Genomic DNA, 19462 nt, shown 5'->3' with positions numbered 1-19462 from the left:
TTGACCTTTCAGAAAAAAAAAATTCAACATTTAAAACAGGCTTGGAAAAATCTAAGCGTGAAGCTCTCGAGGTTGAACACTCCTTTTTAGCTAAATCTCTTGAAAACAACTTTAAGTTGTTAGATTTATGTATCTGGAAGATTTTTCATGAATGAACCTCAGCTGTATCAATATTTTGGCTAGCAATAAAGAATACTTAAAAGCTACACCTAGTATTGATTTTGAAATTATTATTACTATTACTTGTATTATGATTAATACAAGTGTAGTACAACCATTATAAAATTAGATAAACATACATTGGGTATCAATTCCAGCTGGAAAATAAAGGGAAAAATAAAACTCTCTAAAAAAATCTAACCGTAATATTTTATTAATTAGCAAAAGTAAGCAAATTTATCAATAAAAACATTTATGAAGTCATTCATCAAGCTTTAGACGAAAGATTGGTTTGATAAACTGCAGAACTTAAATAAAAATAGAAAAGTTAAGTTTAAAAAAAGTTTAAAAGAAAAAGAAAAAAAAACGAACTTTAAATATGCAGAAATTGAGGCAGACCTGGTAACCATTTTATTTCTGTAAATAATACATTTACGACTTGAAATTTAACAATTAAAATTATTTTGTAATTAAAATTTTTGAGCCACAGTATTACAACTATAATATTAAATATAACTAAATTAGTATAACTATGATAAAAAATAATTTAAACTTTCTATTGAATATAAAAAAATTTTTTTTTGTAAAAACTTAGAAAATAGATTTTGCACAAGTATATTAATTATATCAAAATATTATATACATATCAGAATTATTCTAAGTAATTAAAGAAGATTATTGAGTTAACAGATTGAATATCTGTAATATGAGATGGGAAGGTTAGTAAAGTTTTATCATTTAATGATCAGTAATAAAAATTATTATTAAAAAAAAAGCAAACTGATGAACTTAAACAAATTATCTGCTGAAAACTAAAAAATAATAAAAACACTGCAGTAACTTCATCCTTTTAAAAAATTTGTTAAAATACTTTCAATCTTAAAAAAAAAAAAACATTTTCAAGACAAAACACTTTCACCATTAACTTCGGTTTTCGCTGTCTGCAAATTTCAGTGTTATTGCGAAATTATTCGGAAAAATCTTGAAGGTCTTCGACTTATGACAATTTGAAATTTCATTTCTAGGCAGGTGAACTCTATAGCAATAAAACATATTTTAAAAAGCAATTACAAAATAAAATATTTTAGAAATAAAAATATTGTCTCCTGACCATAATAAGTCACGAAAAAAATCTACTTTTTATTGCTGATCATGCTGGTATGAAGCCAAAAGAAGAATGCACAGTTATCATAAGCCTTTGGAACTGTCTATATTAAAAGAAATTTATTAAAATTACTAAACAAAGCCTGAAACCATAATGCAAAAGCAAAAAATAATAAATAGAAAATAATTCATGAGTTTGTAAAAACTAAAAAATTATCTTCTAAAATATCAGTTTTTCATGCATGTTTGTCTTTCCTGCTTTGCCCTCAGTGTGTGTGTGTATGTGTGTGTGTGTGTGTGTGTGTGTGTGTGTGTGTGTGTGTGTGTGTGTGTGTGTGTGTGTGTGTGTGTGTGTGTGTGTGTGTGTGTATTCATTTCGTGGATTAGTCTGATTTAACTGTCTTTTTATTTTTTTTTTTACAATTAACAGTAACAATCAAATTCTATTCAAAAGTCTTCTCAACGTCTCTCCTCCAAAATTTCTAAATATGTTGGAGCCCATCCCCAATAATCCCTTAATAGTATTTTAAGTCTAACAAAAACTATTCTGCATGTCATTCTTTTAAAATTCACATCTAAATTTTCTCAACCCTTCTTTTTCTGTGTACTCAGATATTTCTTAAATTATATTTTATTATTTAATTTTATTTTTTTCTAGTATAAATAAAGATTTTTATTGTATGCATTTTTGTTAAGTGTTTTGACTTTGAACTCATAGTTGGTTCTCTTAATAGGTTTTGCTAATCATCTTTGAATTTTTATCTAAACATGTCTCCTCAACATCATTGTTAAGAATCTTACAAGTTAAGAATCTTACAACAGCTATCACTTTATTGATGTCAACAATTATATTTTTAGTTGCAAAACCAATTTAAACTTTAATTTTAAGACTGCTTTATCTTTGATGAAGTTGTAGAGGTCCACCTTGTGTTGTGGCTGTCTCTCACTTTTCATAAACTTGATGAGTAGTATTTTTATATCAAGTGAAAATTACAACTTATGTTTATGATTTTTTTATTTCCCTTCCTCACATACATAAAACTTTCTCATTTAAATTAGAATCTAAATTTCTATATTATTTTTTATCAGAATTTAAAGTTCTACACTTTTTTTTGTAATTATCTAAAGTATTTTTTATAAGTTTCTACAGTATTTTTTATCAGAGAAATATCAATTTAGAAAAATAAACTGACAAGCAAATACTATTGAGTGAAAGCTTCTTCCTAAATCAGAAATATTTCTAACATGAACAGAGAAATCAAATAAAAAAGAAAAGCTTTAGGAAGTTACTTTAAAAAAAAGTTTAAAGTTCTTTTTTAAAATAACCTCCTCTCCACAAGTGATTTTTTAAAATAACCTCCTCTTCACAAGTGACTTTTTAAAATAACCTCCTTTCCACAAGTTCTTACTGGGAGATTTAAACTTCTGTCAATGCAGTGAATCAAAAGGTTCTAATACTTGGAGATTTTCTTATGGTGAAATTTGTTAACCATACATTTTATAATGGGTTGGTTACATAGTTTGATATGATACAGCAATGAATTGGCCTATAAAGCTTACTACTCTGGTTACTTAACTCTGGTTACCATGGTGAGATGTTAGAAGGAAATCCACACCACAAATTTATCAGGGTGCTAAAAGCAATTAACAAATATGTTCATATGTATTTTTCCATGAGAAAGATGAAAGCTGAAAATAAATCCTATCTTGAGGATTTGGTAACCTTATAGATGGAATTGAGACTTTCAATCTATGATTCATGTTCTTTTTAATGATGTGATTCCCTTAAGTCCAGGTGAGGCAAAGATCTTAGACATTATCTGAATAGCCTGAAATAATACCCTTTTTTTTACTAGATATAATTATAAATTAACAGTATTTAAAGTCAATGCTATAATTGTAATGAAAATGTAGTATTTACATAATAGAAAAGGTATAAACTACATTTTTTATTATTCTCATTTTTAGTGCTCTATGGAGATGTGTTTAAGGATCACAAATATTCCTATTTGACAATTAATAGCCCTCCTTCCCCTATCTACTCACCTACAAAAAAAAAAAATTTAGAATAAAATTTATAAAATTATACAGATTTATTGATGTTAAAAAAACAGATTAAAAAAAATCAAAATTAATTAATTTGTTGCTCTTTTTAATCTGTAAACTTTAATATTATTGATACTCATTAATTTTAAAGTTTCATATTCTGTAGCTTCCAAATCATTGGTATCTTTGGGAAGCTTGTTCCTATTTTTTACTTTACCTAAGTCCTCTTCTTTAGGTTCGTATTCCCAAATTTCCACATGTGGGATGTAAATTTCTGTTTAAAAAGTTAAAAATTTAATGTTACTAATGATAAAGCTTTCAACCCTGAAACCTTAAATCATTTGTTGATGTATTTGAAGTTTTAAATTTCAACACATAAAACAAAAAAAAAACATCGGTAGTGCACAAAGCTCCTATAGGTATTAGACCCTAGGCAACTGCACAATTAGCCCATACATTAAAACAACACTGTCTCACTTCACCCTAATACCAAATCCTCAATCCTGTAAGCCTGTAAGCAATTCTATATTAACATGAGAGAGCAGTCTCAGAAAAAGTAATTCAGGTCATTACTCCATGTAACTACCATAAACTTTAAGAAAATAGAAGAACTTACTGGGTTAGAAGAATGAAACTTAAACTTGACATCACCAGATATTACAGGGAAGTCATCCACACTGAATTTAACAACAAGAGTATCATGCCCTTTTAAGGCAACTTTTGCATTGATGGGAACATTGAAGTTCAACTCAAAAGCAACAGAACCATTTACAAATACTTCCATGCGCAAATCACTACCATTACCATTGCCAAAGCCTAAAATAAGACAAAAGAAAATGTGCCCATTACATAATACATATAAAATGTGCCCTTTACATAACACACAAAAACTGCAATAAGGTAAACTGATTAATATACATAAGAACAGATTCAAAAATGAAAAAAAAAAAATACTTATCTTTAATCCCAGTTATACTAAGTTTTTTCAGTACAAGTGGTTTGGGAACTGGTAGATGACCTTTCAAATCTTTTAGTAAATGCTCAAAGTAGCCAACATAACGACTCTTAAAATATAAAATTAAATACTACGCTATAGCTAGGTATATAATTTTAACAACATCTAACTCATTTTTTTATTTTAAAAAAAGGGTATCAATTGATTACTTATACTAATATAAATCTCCATATATATAACTGATACTGTTTTTGTCAAAAACTTATAATATTATTTTCTCAATATAAAAAGACTATATTTGCATAATATAAATAGTGGTGATTAAAATTTCCTAACTTTGGTCATCAATGCTTGATTCCTAACATGAATAAAATTAGTTCTAGGAAAATATTGATTTTTGAAAATCTCAGATGCTTGGAAACTACACTTGAAACAAAGGAAAATCAATATGCAAGTTACACAACTGGACTGTGGTATTGCTGAGACAAAAAAATATAGCATCAAACAGGAAGAGTTGTCAACAAAAGCTGTACCAAAATCAAAGCCTAAGATATTAAGTTTTTTTTAAAGAAGTGATTTCAAGACTTACAGCACTGGATGGATTTAGTTCTAATACCATTGTTAACATCTCTTTTATTCAATTGGCTGTACTAGAAGACTTTCCAAAAATCTAACACAACACATTAGAAGAAAACAAGGGACAAGAATGAAGTAAGCAGCAAGCCAGTTTTTTTAGTGCCACAATGGATGAAAACATTCCAAAAGTGAAAGCACACTTGGAATCTACCATAACAAAAGTCAAAAACGACATCCTTCAAGAATTTAAGAAACAGCACGAAAAAGGTTTCACTTTGTTAAAACAGCCTACTGTCAATTCAACAGCTTCTCAAAGTAAAAGATTCAGTTAGTAAAATATTGAAGGACATTTCTCCATATTTGATTTGCAGTAATATGAAGTGGACATTTTATGTGATATTGTTGCTGCACTTCAGCCAGTCAAACTAGCAGCAGAAGCTCTATGCTGACAAAATGCAATTATTACTGCTGAAGGAAATTTCAAGTTTCTTGTGAACAGACTGAAACAACATGATTTAACTCTTTGCACTACATTGAAGAGTGCAATTTTAAGAGTGTGTTTTGAAGAGAGAAGACAGAGCAACCTTGTATACTTGTACAGATATCTTTCCAGTCCAGAATGCTTGCCTGACTTAAAAGAACATGAAGTTTTCATTATGCTTTTGAAATTTGTACTTAAAAATTATGAATCCAGATAACTTAGAATTTATTCAAGAAGTGCTTGGCTCAGAAAATCTCAACAAAAATCCACTTTCACTTGATTTATTCAAGGAAGTGATTCAGCATTTGGCTGTAAAACAGCACCACAATTCAAACAACCAACTTAATGCTGTTTTAAAAGAAATGTTGGTCTTTTAAACAACCAGAAAGGGAACTACAAATTTGAACTGCTATGCACTGGGGATTGTGACAAAAAAATTTGTTTATGATTTAAAAAATGGCTAAAGCTCAACCTAGGTCATGGAATGCAATTCAAAGTCAAAAATTATATGAATTTATTAAAAAATGGTTAGAAAATAATTTAAAAAAATTTACTTGACATGGTGTTTCAACTCCTTGAAATCTCTCTCCTTTAGCCTTATCTGTTCTTCGTAGACCAAAGTATTGCAATGCTTTCTACAAGTTATAAAAGTTTGCTTTGAAAAAAATAATAATAACAAAATAAAATAAAAAGCAAAATACTTACTTCAGCAGATTTAAACTGGCCTGAGAACAAAAGCCATGCAGCCACACAAGTTCCAGTTCTTCCTTAAAAAAAAAAAATGGTTAAAGAAAAAATGTTTAAAGAAAAAGAATAGATATAAATTTCATTCAAAGCAATTAATCCATCTAAAACCTTTTCCGCCTTTGCAATGAACAACTAAGACATTATTTTCATCTTGTTTCATCCATTCAAATGCACTATGACAAAACTGCAATAGCTGACTAAATAAAAAAAATACTAAATTTACTAAAACTTAAGAAAGTATATCACATGTACAAAAATGCTGCTTTTTTAGGAAAAATGAAAAAATTTTACAAAACAGATTTACAACAAATTGTAGTAAAACAAATACTATTTTAAAAAAACAAATACTTTTTTAAACAACAAAATTGGAAGATAAATTATTTGTAAGTAACATTTAACATGCCAACCTTAGTCTGGGTACATTGTGATCATCAACTAAAACTCTTTCCACACTGTTGTGAAAATATGAAGTATCATAATGTCGTTCACCTTTTGATAAAATAGAAATATTTAAAAAAACAAAACACTTTTAAAACTTTAAAAATTTACTGAAACAAAAGACTTAGGAATCCCAAGTGTGCAAAAATAGCTAATAAGCAGATTTTAAGCCTAAAGTTTGCACAGTTTTGTATTATATCAATATTAGTGAAAGCTGCATTTATACAGACAGTAGCAGAAGTTCAGTAAAAAAAGATGTAGCTAATCTAAATTTGTCTAGAAGCACTACTTGTAGAAGGAGACACTTTAAGCTCAACAGGCTGCTAATATTAAAAAAAACGCATTTGCCTGTGAACTCCTAGTGGTACATAATAATTATAAATTATGCAGATCATCAACTTAAAGGAAATAAATCCTTAAACAAAAAAAATTTTTTTTTCTTACTTATGAAAAACCTTGAAAATAACTAAAGTGAAAAGTGATTTAAAAAAGCAGTCTTATCTTTTTAATGGCTATTATATATTTACATTTATCAAATGTGTGTATATCGCTGCTTTTGAATTTTAATTACAAAACTTGTTAACTAAAAAAATTGACACATACCACCTACAATAGGGGATATTTATTATATGAAGAGTAGATTCTATTCAAAGAGGATTTAAAAGCTATTACCCAAAAACTGTTTTCATGACACCTGGAACATCATGGTGCAAATCATGGATACTCATTAAAATTTAGATTATTTTTTTATTAAATGTATCAATACATAAGAAATTTATGAAATAAAAATTCTTACTGCATAAATTATAGATTTTGTAATGTCCAGGATGTTTTGTATTAAAAAACCGAGCCACTTCCTAAAGCAAAGTATTTAAGATCTTCTTATATGTATAAATTTTCAAAATGTTAATTGATTACTGCATATATCTTACTGATATTGGATTTCTGTAAAGTGATGTTTTTCCAGAAGAAGGAAATGACATTGCAATGACTCTATCTAGAAATGAAAAAAATAATAATAATAAAGAGAAAAATATTAAGAAAAAAAATTTAAAAAAATGAAATGTCAAACCCGCAAGTCAAACCATCTATATTATATTTATTATCATACAACTTACCAGTTACATAAGTTAAATCTAAGTCAAAACCATCTTTGACATAACGCCTTTTATTTTGCGAGATCTAAACAAAAAAGGAAAAATAAATCTGGAAGTCTTAAAACAAAAAATTAAGTATACGGATCATTGGTTTCATTTCCTTTATCAAAGAATTTATGAAAATTGATCATCATCTTTCATAAGTTTTAGTGCAATGCTTTGTCAAAAAATTTAAAAAAAAAAATTTTTTTAATAAAGTTATGTTTGCTGACAAATTATTGACTTACCAAGTTTCTTGTGGCCTTTTTCACATGCTTTTGACCTGTACAAACTCTTATTAGAAGCAAAATACGAAAAAGACGAACTATGACAATTAATCTAAATTTCAGAATTGTAATGTAAAAGTTTAAAAAACCAATTATGAAAAGCTCTTTAATTAATACCATCAAAAACCCAGTGCAACTGATTTTTTATTTCATTTCAATAAAATGTTATAACAAAATATATTTTGAAACAATAAATACTTCAAAGTTTTTTTATTACTTAATTTTACTTACTTTCCATATTTCACATGTTCATGCATGGTAATTACTTCAAAGATTACAGCCGTTAAGAATGATAAGATTATAACAATCATATCAAGAATTTCTAGACGATGGTGAAAAAATTCACGTCTAGAAGAAAATAAAAATCCCTTAATGATATTGACATTTGTTAAGAAAATATTTTTTGTTCATTAAATGTACTTAACATTGGTATCAAAAAAAAGTTAAAGTTTAACACTTGCAAGTATACTGCATGTACTAGAGTAAAACAGCAACAGCAATTTTAGGATTCTTTGATAGCATTAGCTGTTCTTTCAAGCTTCCACTGTATTCTGAGCACAAAATAGACTAGAACAGTGTATAATGCTGATGAAACAGGATTTTCAACTGTTCATGATAAGACTACTTTTCTGACGTTAGGAAGTTTTCCAAAAGAGTAAAGTTAGGTCTGAAATACTGTAATTTGACTGATATCAAGCCTTATTGTAAAATATAAAAAAATGAAAGCAGAAAGAGAAAGAATTATTTTCCATACAAGAGAAACCTAGAACTCAGATATAAACAAGCTGAAGTCAAATAAAATGCCACTAGAGAAAAATGCAGTTACAGCAATGTTATACACTTAAACTATAATGTTATCATGAGAACTGCTCATATAGAGAAACAGTAATATCCTTCAAAATTAATCATTCACTAAATTTCCAAAAAATTAACCAATATTAAAACCATGAGACATTTGATAGAGCATTAAGTGGAGCGCAGAATTTGTTTAATTGACAATTAAAAATATAAGTATAAGAAAACTAGGAAAATGTAACATCTCCCAGAACAAGTTGCAAAAGGATATTTAATGGTTGTGAAGAAAGGCAAGTATTAGAGAGAAAAAAAATACATCCCTCATTAAATGCATCAAAAATCCAAACAGATATTGAAGATGAAATTGGAAAAGTAGTCAATATGTCTACAATTGCAAGTGTACTAAAAGAACACAACTTAAAGAGCTTTTACACTGTGAAGAAGTCATTTATTAATAAAAATAATCAGAAAATACAGTTGAATTTTGTCTATAGCTTAGTCAGTGACTTTGAGTTTATCAATGGGATTTATGAAATGCCGAATTCTCTGTGACAATTTTATATAAATTGTCACAGAGAATTCGGTAAATTTGATAATTAATTGATTTCTGGCAATAATTGCTGCTAAGGATGTATCAAAATGTTATTAATGATAAATATATGTGAATAATTTCTTCCTATTTTTTAAAATTAAATGTTTAACATAAAAATTTAAAATTGTATGATTAACTTTGACATAAAAATTGAATTGCTATTAGTGCATACATAATTTATGATATTTAATTTGTAACAAACAAATTTACTTTTACAAGTATAAGCTTCATATATATATTCTATAAAGTTTAACATTCTGAATGCATATTGAAACATATTCATAACATGTTGTACCATGTAAGTCAAAAAAATGATACTTTCAAAATAAAGACTTTGAGTAATAAAGAAAAAGTTAAATAAAAATAAGCATACCCCCAAACAAACATTCGAAAACCTAATTCAACCATAAAGTAGGAGACAATTGCTAGAGTGATAGGTGAGTAAATCTGAATGTCAAAAGAAGTTTTTTCAAAAGAAGCCTTTAAACTGATATTGTATAAATGAATAATTTTTGAGAAATTGCAGAAAAACTTATCAATTCTAAACAATAATGTGTTTTAGTTTGTAAAATATTTTCTCATAAACAACAAAGAAAAAAAAAAGAAAAAAAAAAGCTTTCATTTAAGTTTTAAGATGTTTATTAAACTTTTCAAGTTTTTACATAAACAAATCTGGAAACCTTTTATGTCAAACACTTAATTATCATTCTTTATTAATACTTTGATTTACATTAAGTTTCAAGTTTTAATCTTGAGTAGAAAAGTTCTTACATTTACACAAGAGGTCATCAGATACTTTCTAAATGTCTGAAATATTTTGAAGAAATGCAGGAGAGGTCTAAAAGTTACCTTGGTATCTGCTTTGGTAGCTAATGCAACAACAACTAAGATGATGTCAAGAAGCACAAGACAAATACTAAATATTCTAAAAACATCAAAAAAAGTTTATTATTCAGAATACTAATTAACAGTTTGTTATATGTGAAGCAGTTTTCAGTAAGTGAGCTTTTTTTATAACTTACTTCAGTGTAAATTGCAATAGCAGTGACCTTACCTCCAGTAACTACTTTTAAAGGAATGTTCACTGCAATTATTGACATAAAATTGATTTAGCTGCATATAAAAAAATTACAACATTTTTAAAGCTAATCAATGTCTTCCTACTATTTATTCTATTACTTTTGTTGGTGTTACTATAAATACAATAATGTTGCTATTGTTAAAGCAAGTTACATTCATTTTGAATAGAGCTAAAAAAAAAAAAAACCTGCCTGGCAGCAATATGATCAACAACACGATGAATCTTAAATCGGATTCTCCTAAATAATTACAACCAAAATAAAATCATTTAACAGCACACAATAATTAGGGTAAGTATATAATAGAAAATAATCTTCTCATGAGAATTACTGTTTAAAATTAGTTCGAAATAAAACTTTTTAGCAATTTTTTAGTTTCTGATAACAAAAGTATGTTGACAATTTTTTTTTTCTTTTCCTATTTCAAGAATAATAACATTATTTATAATAATTTTCTAATTGCTATGTTCAACAATGTTTAAAAATTTTAAGCACTATGAAACTATGTATGTATGTATGTATGTATGTATGTATGTATGTATGTATGTATGTATGTATGTATGTATGTATGCATGCATGTATGTATGTATGTATGTATGTATGTATGTATGTATGTATGTATGTATGTATGTATGTATGTATGTATGTATGTATGTATGTATGTATGTATTATCATGAACAATGTAATGGCTTATTGCCAAAAAGTACATAAGATAAGTTTTCAAAAATAAGTGAAGACCAGCATATATATTAAATATTTACTATGCATCATTCCTACAGTTTCTACAGCTCTTTTAATTAATATATATGAGAAACAGCAACTAAGCACATAGATCTAGGTGAAAAACTTCTTGAAAGTTTCTAGCCAATAAGAATCAATTAATGACTTATAGGCTTAATTTTTATACAATAAAAATAGTTGACCAGGTTGTTGCTGATAGTGAAAATTGGGGAAAGAAAATCTAGTACACTATATTAACAAATTATGTTACAAAATAAAATTTAATTATGGTATACAGATACAAAATTTGTAGAATTCTTCAAACAAAGTAATATAGCATACATACATACATACATACATACATACATACATACATACATACATACATACATACATACATACATACATACATACATACATACATACATACATACATACATATATACATACAAACATTCATTATTGTTGCTAATACTAGTATTATTTTAGAATTATCTTGAGTATACCACTTAATTGTAACTACATTTTACATCCTAGGGCCTAGATATAAGAAAATAACAAGCCAGGCTTGCATCTATCTTCACAATTGATAAATGTATTTAAAGATGGTACCCTGAAGTTGTTTCAAGATTCCATATATGAGCTCTATGCTCTGATGAATCATTGAGTGTTCTATCTACAAATAAATCTTTTTCTATACCACTTAGTTCAACAGATTGATTTTTAGTAGTTGCTTGAACCTAAAAAAGACATTAGCTAAGTTCAGTAACAGAGTTCAAATTTTGTCAAATTATAATTTTTTATTAAAATACTAATAAAGAGGCAAAAGTTTTAAACCTTTGACAGGTAATGACATTTTAACATACAGTTAAGGAAGTTAAAACAATTTAAAAGTCAAATATATAGTGCTTTTTTTAAAAATGATCAGCTATGCTTTTCATAATATGCCTAAATAAATATGCAGGAAAGTCTCTTTTTCCAAAAACAAAAAAAATTATTTTAACAATATTTTAATATTTAGTGAGGGAATTTAGGAAAATGTTTCAATTGTATGATAAACTTTGTGGATTTTCAGTCTTAAATTTGCCTTCACTATTAGGGAAGCTACTTTAATAAAATTAGTAAATCAAATTTGATACTATCAAGTACTGCTTGGTTAGTCATTTTTTGAGGCTATTTAATTGAGGCTATTTAAAAAAGAAATTCACAAAAACACAGAGTTTTAATTGGCAGTTAAAAAAGTACATAAGTACTTAACAAAAACATAGAGTTTTAATTTGCAGTTAAAAGAGTACTTAAGTACTTAATAAAAACATATCAAACATAGTTTAAATAACTTACATCTTCGTCTTCAAATTTCCAATCCTCATCATCATCATCATAAATTAGTAAATCTTCATCAGACATTGTTTCTTTATGAAAACTAACTGTTAAAGCACTGGAAACCATTTCATAACATCCCACTGTAGTTATTGTAGTGTATATACTTTTACGGATATAGTTGGAACCCCCTTTCGAGACATGCTTTTGTCAACAATATCTACATAACACATGCGGTATGTTAAATAACAGAACTGTTCCATAAATCGTCTAAGTATTAGGTTGGAAAGAAAGTCCTTTCGCACTTTCATAAAAAGGCTTAATACTTTACAATCTTCTGAACAAACACAATCAATCTACAATACAATCACCATTAACATTAACAAAAATTCTCGATTTATTAGGCAAGGGATGGGATACAATCTTTGTAGAAGCTACCTGGCTGCGCCTTAAAGAATTAACGAATGTCAACTTTGAGTTAGTAAACATCATCAAAGCTCTTCTCTGACATGAATTGCAGGACGTGGAAAAGGTAATAGTCGCTTGGAGCGATGTCTGGAGGGATTTCAGCACTGATATGTGAGAAGATCTGAGTGTGAAGGCAACACAGCGGATAGTGGGTCTTGGATCTTCCTCCAGCAGTTTGCGCACCGCTTTAGAATAAACTTCAGTTGGACGATCAGACCTTGGACGATCCTTGAGTTGGAAGTATTTGGAACGAAAACGTTAAAAGCAAATTGGACAGTGTTTTGCATAGCGCTATGCTCGGCCTCATCGGCAAGGTGACCAATGTAGAACTCATTTAAGAAGCACAGTCGAATATGGGATTTTTGATCAGAAATTTTATGTCAAGTGAATCAACTGTACTCGCTTACATAGCCGCGTAGAAATTTCAAAAAATAATGTACCGTTGATGCATTAAAACAAAATTTAAGAAAATTATAGAAGATTATAGAACTTCACGTGTTCTAATGAGATCCATTTGTAACGGTACAAGTGCAAAAGAATTTTCTTTCCCGCCCAATAGATATGAATAGTCAACTTTGTTTGTTTTTGTTTAGTTTTTATCGTGAAGTTTCTGAAATTTTCAGCACCAATTTGTAAGTGGATGTTATCGCAATTTTACATAGCAATAAAAATTTACTTGTTGAGTAGTGCCATTTGAATAATCGTGCCATTTGAATAATCGTGCCATTTGAATAATCGTGCCATTTGAATAATTTTTGCTTAAGTGAGTTCTGAAGGAAGATGACGAACTTAGTACTGAATGAAACATTACATTCGGTACCAAACAGACCGGTCCATTCGGTATTATTTACATTCTGCTGTTGTTGTTTTGTTTTTTTTTATTTGTTTGATTTATAATGTTATTTGTACCACATTATGTTTTATATTCTTGCATGAGTGTAAAATGTGTTAACAATTTACTACCTCTGGATTTACACTTAGAGAGTATTCTTTTTTTTTGCCGGGATCAAACTAAATTTGTTTCACCGTTTAAATTAAGGTCTGATAGTGCAATATTAAGTTCATTCTCCAAATCATTGAAAGATTAAATGTTTACTTCACAAACTGGTGCAGTCTCCCAGATTCCTACAATCCGTTTTATCTTACTACAAAACCTCTTTGCTTTAAAACCTCTTTTCTCATAGAGTAAGGGGCTGTTTATGAAAAGCGAGCTAGCTCGTTTGCAGGGCTAGTCCGTTTACCGAGTTCTCGATGTCTTCCTTATTTCAACTTAACTTTATTTTGCGTTTAAATGAATGAGAGCTAGCCCGGTAAGCGAGATCTAGCCCGGCAAACTGGCTGGTTAATTTCTCATATAAATACGAAGCAAGTGAGTTAGCCCTAGAGCTTGGCTATGGCAAAACTCTATAATAAAGATGAAGAAATGTATTTTGGCCTTATTGCCGTCGATATTACAAATGAAAAGGATTCTAAAGAAGCAATTAAATGAGGAACAAAACGAATTCAAGAAAAATGGAAAGAAATTCAACAAAATTTTTCGAAAGCAGTTGTTAGTGGTAGTCGAAGTGGAAGTGGTAAAATTGTATTTGAGTTTTATGACCAGCTCGTTTCCTTGTGGGGTGGTTCCACCAATATTGAACCAATTACGTTTGGTGTGAAAGAGGATGATTTTAATGAAACTGAAAAAACTCTTTTATCAGTCGATCAAGATTTATCAGAAGAAGTAGAGGCAGACAACAATAGTGATGTGGAAGATAAAATTTATAACACCAAAAAAATAAAAAGTTGTATACCACAACTCATTGAAAACAAAAGAAAACACCTAGAAAGAAATTTAAGCGCCGCTCAGCGAGACTATATACTATTTAAAGAAGCTAGAGACGATGCTTAATTTAGAAAAGAAATGACAGAAACAATGCAAGAATCAACAAAATGTTTTACAGGAAGTATCAACACTGTTAACTTACTTTCAAACTTAGAAATTTTATCTCGAATTTCAGTTTGATTTCTTGGAAGAAATGGATATTTTGGCCCAAGATACTTTGATATTGCCTCACAAACTGAAATTATAACGGCAGAAGTAGTACATATTGCAATTCCAAAAGTATTAGCAGTCATGCCCAAAGATCCAGTATCTTTCAAGTAGTATAAAGTAATTGCTACTTTTTTATCTGTTGATAAAGCTCTAGAGTTAGCTGTAAAAGGGTCACAGGATATATAAGGGCTTAACTCTGAAACCAAATCCATAAAAAGAAGACGTTGAAACCTAAAATTTTTTTCCCCACATCACTGGGAGCCACACCAGTTATAATATTTTGTCTCTACAAATCAGTTCGCCCACTTTTGAACCAGCAGCTACGATTTTTTCTTTTTAAACGCCTCTCTCTTGCTTGTTTCATCTTTAGAAGTGATCGCGATAGTTTACTTAAGATAATAATCTTATAAAAGTTATCAAATTTTAATTTTTGAAGCTTATATAATTCTATCAAGCTTTTAAAATGCATTTTTTTGTGTAATAAGCCCAGTAAAGCATTGATTGCAAGATACATATCTAACTTATTTTACACTGCTAAGCTAAAAGTTTTTTTAAAGATTTTCTTTTTAGCATGTTTTAACTGTTAAATTATTTCAAAAGTTGATCTTAAGAAAACATTTTTTAAAAACAGGTGGCAATTTGAAGTTTGATAATAAAAAAAAGTCAAAAGTATTTTTAGCTCCTTCCTTCAATATTTTATAACTACTTTAATAGCAGGACAACGTGTGGGCATAACCTAAGATCAGTCACTTTTAACAACTTAACCATCCCACAAAAACAGACAACTAAACATGGAATAAATTCCATTACATATCAGTGTACCCTTTCTTTGAACACCCTTCCATACAAAATTCCTAAAAACAGATTTTATCCTTAGGTCCAAGAATCTGTTCTTAAAGTCACTTCATCATTTCTACCTAAAAAGTTACGCTTAACTTTATTCTTTACCTCTATAAGTATTTTCTTTGTTTATGTACATTTTATAATTTCTTATTTGTGTATATACGCATATATATGTGAATACATTATAATAACTATTTGACCTACATTTTAACTCTTTTAAAAGTCTGTTTTTTAAGTGTTACTTATAAATTTTTGTAAAGTTCTACTTTTATTATGTGACTAGTTTATTTCTTATGTTTTTCTCTTATCTTATTCTTTATCTTATTTAGGTCATTGCGTTTTATTAGTGAATTACTATTTGCAATGACCTGTGTTTTTTGTAACATCCTTAACATGAAATATACTGATATTGATTGATATTGATATTGAAAAGCACGTTGTTGCAATACTATGGATTTTTTTGTCTAAAGCCGCCATCTTCATGATATCGAGAGTAGCCCGGCTGCTAACAGCGGGGTAGCCTTTGTCCATATAAACAGCCAATAAATGAAACTTAGAAAACCGCTCTCTTGTAAAACCTCTTACTTCTTAAGCCTCTTACTTGTAAAACCTCTTGTAAAATCTTGTTAAATTAATTTATTTGAAAGGGCAGAAAGTGAGACACACATCTGAAATAAATTGACTGTTGAAATGCGTGGTAAAAAAAATTTTTTTGGCCCTTTAATCAGTGAGACTCTCATTTGGGTTGATGTGGGAGCTCTATTCCTGGGTTCCGCTTTTCTTCACGCCAAATTATTGGTATTTCAATAGACATTGAAGGTTTATTATCTACATTGAACTTGCATACATTAGGCGTTCAAGTTTTATCTTGATTGTTTACTTTGTACCCAAAAAGAAATTCATGTCTTTTAATAGGTGATATACAATACTGCCCAAAAATTTAGCACACATTAGATTTAAGTTGCGTTTTTTTCTTTAAAAATGAAATAAAAGTAAAAAATAAGAAATTTAAGGTTTTTTAAAAAACCAAAACATATTTATTTGGCTTTTTTAATTACATTAAGAGAAAAAAAACTAAAAAAAACAAGTGTCTATGATTAAAAATCTTTATTCAAAGTTAGTATACAAAAAAAAAGTTCGAAAAAAGCTGCTCATAAGTTTAGCACAGCTGGATTTAAGTTTGCTTTAATAGCAAGATCAATTAGGGATATGTCCGCCTTTGTTCTTCATGCATAGTTCACATCTTCTTTTAATCGAGTTAAAAAGTTTTCGGAAATAATCAGTTGATAAGCTGTAGAACGACTCTTTCAAACTTTCCTTAAGATGTTCAGCTGATGTTACGGGAGCTTTAGTGAGTTTGCGGTCCAGTACAGTCCATACATTTTCGATTGGATTAAGGTCAGGTGATCTAGCTGGCCACTAAAGTACCTTAATGTTGTCTTCTTGAAACCAAAGAGTCGCCGTTTTCGCCTTGTGACAAGGAGCGTTGTCTTGTTGAAACTGCCACTCTGACTCATTGCTAAAAAAGATGTCTCTAGTCGGGATTAAATGATTTTCAAGCGTTTCGATATATTTATGTTGATCCATACGACCATCGTATAAGTAGCAGAGACCTGGGCCGTTATAAGTGATGCAACCCCATATGCCTACTGAACCTCAACCACCTTGTAGTCGCGGCACAATGAAGCGACTATGAAACATCTCATTATAGTGCCTTCGGATAATCAGTCTGTTCTTTCGGTTAATAACTGTAAAGTTGGATTTGTCACTAAATATTTTTCTCCTTAGTTCTTAATTAGTCATTTTCAAAATAGCTCTACAAAATTTGATTTGTTTTAACTGATCAGTTGGTTTAAGCAGTGGTTTTCTGGCAGCAACTTAGCAACAAAGTTTTCGATCAATCAATCTTCTATTTACAGTTTGTCTTGAGATATAATTTTTTAGAGCCAAGTTCACTTCTTGCGCAATCTGTTTGACTGAGTATTTAGGGTTTTTTCTTGCAATTCTATGGATACTATTATAATCGGTGATACTTTTTATTCTTGATCGTCCAGAGCGGTTTTTGTGTGCAGTAGTACCGGTTTTTTCAAATTTCTGAATTGTTCTGAGTACACATGAACGAGATACAGACTTAAGAGTTCGAGCTATTTCAGAACTGTTGAAACCACCAAGATGTAGTCCTACAATACTCTGTTTTATTTCAGAGCTAATTGATTTTTTTCCCATTTCATTGGTCAAATTATGGATAAAATTTAAGCGAAAAATACCAAGTTTGTTTCAAATGAGGTAATACATACTATGGATATTTTAGAAACTTTTGTTCAGTTATTATGTAAAAAAGGAAAGTTAAATTTACTTTTTAGTAAAAATTTGACGTCAGAAAGTAAAAAACGGCAGTTAAAAGACAATAGGAGTGCAAGTGTGATAAACTTATGAGCGGCTTTTTTACACCGCTTTAAGTAGCGGTCTCTGTTTAAGTTAAAAATAGATGGTTAAAAGAAAATAATTTTTTTTTCTATTTTTTTTTTCTATATAAGGTTTGTTTTAATTAACTATAAATAAAAAAAAATAGAAAAGGCATAAGAAGTTTACCGCCTAAAAATTCAATTAAAAGAAGAAAAGTGAAGCTTAAATCAAATGTGTGCTAAATTTGTGAGCAGCATTGAAAATTTACTTTTCGTATTAATTTCCTTATTAATTTCGCATTAAAACCTGCATTACAAAGAGTATTTAGGAAAAATGTAAAAACTTTATTTGCTATTCCATTCTAGTGTAAATATTGTTTTTACTTATGAGAACAACTGTGAAAAATCTCTGTGTTGTCATATTAACTAATCTAAATTTAAAAAAAGTTGCAAGGGTACGATTTAGGAAACTAGTGTCCTAAGTAGTACCACCTATGGCTTCGTCGTACCCACCTAAAAATACAATCATTATGTATTTATTTAGAATAAATTCATTAGGAAAGGTCATTTTATTAAGAATTAAGATTCAATAGCAAAAAAAAAAAAAGATTTCAATAATGAGTTAATTTTCATTAAGCACAGGCATCACACACATATTTCTATATTTTTTTGTTAGTTCCTGCGCTAAGGTCGTGCACCCATGTTTTACACTTCAAGTACTGAATCATATTTTCCTTTCGATCTTCTGCACAAAGATAACAAACCAATCGCCTATAGCTCTATTGCCTTTCTTCTTTTTAATCTTTAATGTTGATTCCTTTTTAGTGATTGTATTTTTCTTTCTCTTCATTGGATTTTTTACGTTTTCTTTATTCACACTCGACGTTATTTCAACTGCTTGAGTTACGCTTGTGCGGCTTCCCTTTATTACATTTAGAATCGGACATAGCATATTTAACTGTTGTTTTATTCCGTTTGAAGTTGAAGGACTTGTGATAAGATAAACTGTTGCTTCTTCTTCTTGGGTTTCTTGTGTTGTTTCGTGTGCTGGAGAAGTTTTATTACTGATAACTTGATTTGCATTTGTGTAATTGAATCTTCTATTTGAATGCAAAAATCTTCATCCTAAAATTCTTGTCTGTTGCATGGCCAAATACCGGTAGATTTATAGTCATTCAAAGCAATATCCATAAGAACAAATTTTGAGCATGCAATCCCCAATAGTTCTGACACAGTATTTTGTTTAATTGTGTTGACGGGATTTATTCTTAACCA

At 29.0% G+C, this 19462-nt stretch overlaps 2 protein-coding genes and 1 pseudogene across 3 annotated transcripts; 1 reads left to right on the top strand and 2 right to left on the bottom strand.

Annotated features, from left to right (window-relative positions):
* Window positions 1-998: 998 nt before the first annotated feature.
* Window positions 999-13615, bottom strand: LOC145182908 (phosphatidylinositol 3,4,5-trisphosphate 3-phosphatase TPTE2-like). Of its 2 annotated transcripts, XM_090080664.1 has the most exons (19): window positions 13581-13615; window positions 12458-12656; window positions 11729-11856; window positions 10588-10635; window positions 10166-10241; window positions 9690-9763; window positions 8161-8277; window positions 7891-7981; window positions 7625-7688; window positions 7439-7503; window positions 7303-7363; window positions 6476-6557; window positions 6177-6265; window positions 6027-6088; window positions 5876-5956; window positions 4270-4373; window positions 3926-4127; window positions 1297-1367; window positions 999-1195 (listed from the first exon to the last, which is right to left on the bottom strand). In XM_090080664.1, the coding sequence occupies exons 2-19, from the start codon at window positions 12563-12565 to the stop codon at window positions 1081-1083; spliced, it is 1638 nt and encodes a 545-aa protein (XP_089936790.1). In that variant the 5' UTR covers window positions 12566-12656; window positions 13581-13615; the 3' UTR covers window positions 999-1080. The 2 variants fall into 2 exon arrangements, with proteins under 2 accessions (XP_089936790.1, XP_089936791.1); XM_090080665.1 differs by having other exon boundaries at window positions 7891-7925; window positions 12458-13585.
* Window positions 5008-5726, top strand: LOC149891752 (uncharacterized; annotated as a pseudogene).
* Window positions 13616-17660: 4045 nt separating the features above from the next.
* LOC149891751 (uncharacterized) lies at window positions 17661-18008 on the bottom strand. The gene has a single exon (XM_090077983.1). The coding sequence runs from the start codon at window positions 18006-18008 to the stop codon at window positions 17661-17663; it is 348 nt and encodes a 115-aa protein (XP_089934109.1).
* Between the last annotated feature and the right edge of the window lie 1454 nt (window positions 18009-19462).

The sequence above is a fragment of the Hydra viridissima genome, unplaced genomic scaffold (assembly GCF_058129835.1).
Source record: "Hydra viridissima isolate aposymbiotic clone 2 unplaced genomic scaffold, HvirCarnegie_v1 scaffold_2, whole genome shotgun sequence".
NCBI classification, from domain to species: Eukaryota; Metazoa; Cnidaria; class Hydrozoa; order Anthoathecata; family Hydridae; genus Hydra; species Hydra viridissima.
The sequence above is the reverse complement of the archived record's forward strand: the minus strand, read 5'-3'. Positions and strand labels throughout refer to the sequence as shown.

What these genes read in the sequence shown, in the direction of transcription:
- LOC145182908 (XM_090080664.1), bottom strand. Translation starts at nt 12,565, where the DNA reads ATGGTTTCCAGTGCTTTAACAGTTAGTTTTCATAAAGAAACAATGTCT. An exon ending in GGAAATTTGAAGACGAAGAT is followed by an intron (nt 11,857 to 12,457) that starts GTAAGTTATTTA and finishes TGTCTTTTTTAG; the next exon opens with GTTCAAGCAACTACTAAAAA. An exon ending in TTTCGAATGTTTGTTTGGGG is followed by an intron (nt 8,278 to 9,689) that starts GTATGCTTATTT and finishes ATTTTCTTCTAG; the next exon opens with ACGTGAATTTTTTCACCATC.
- LOC149891751 (XM_090077983.1), bottom strand. Translation starts at nt 18,008, where the DNA reads ATGGGAAAAAAATCAATTAGCTCTGAAATAAAACAGAGTATTGTAGGA.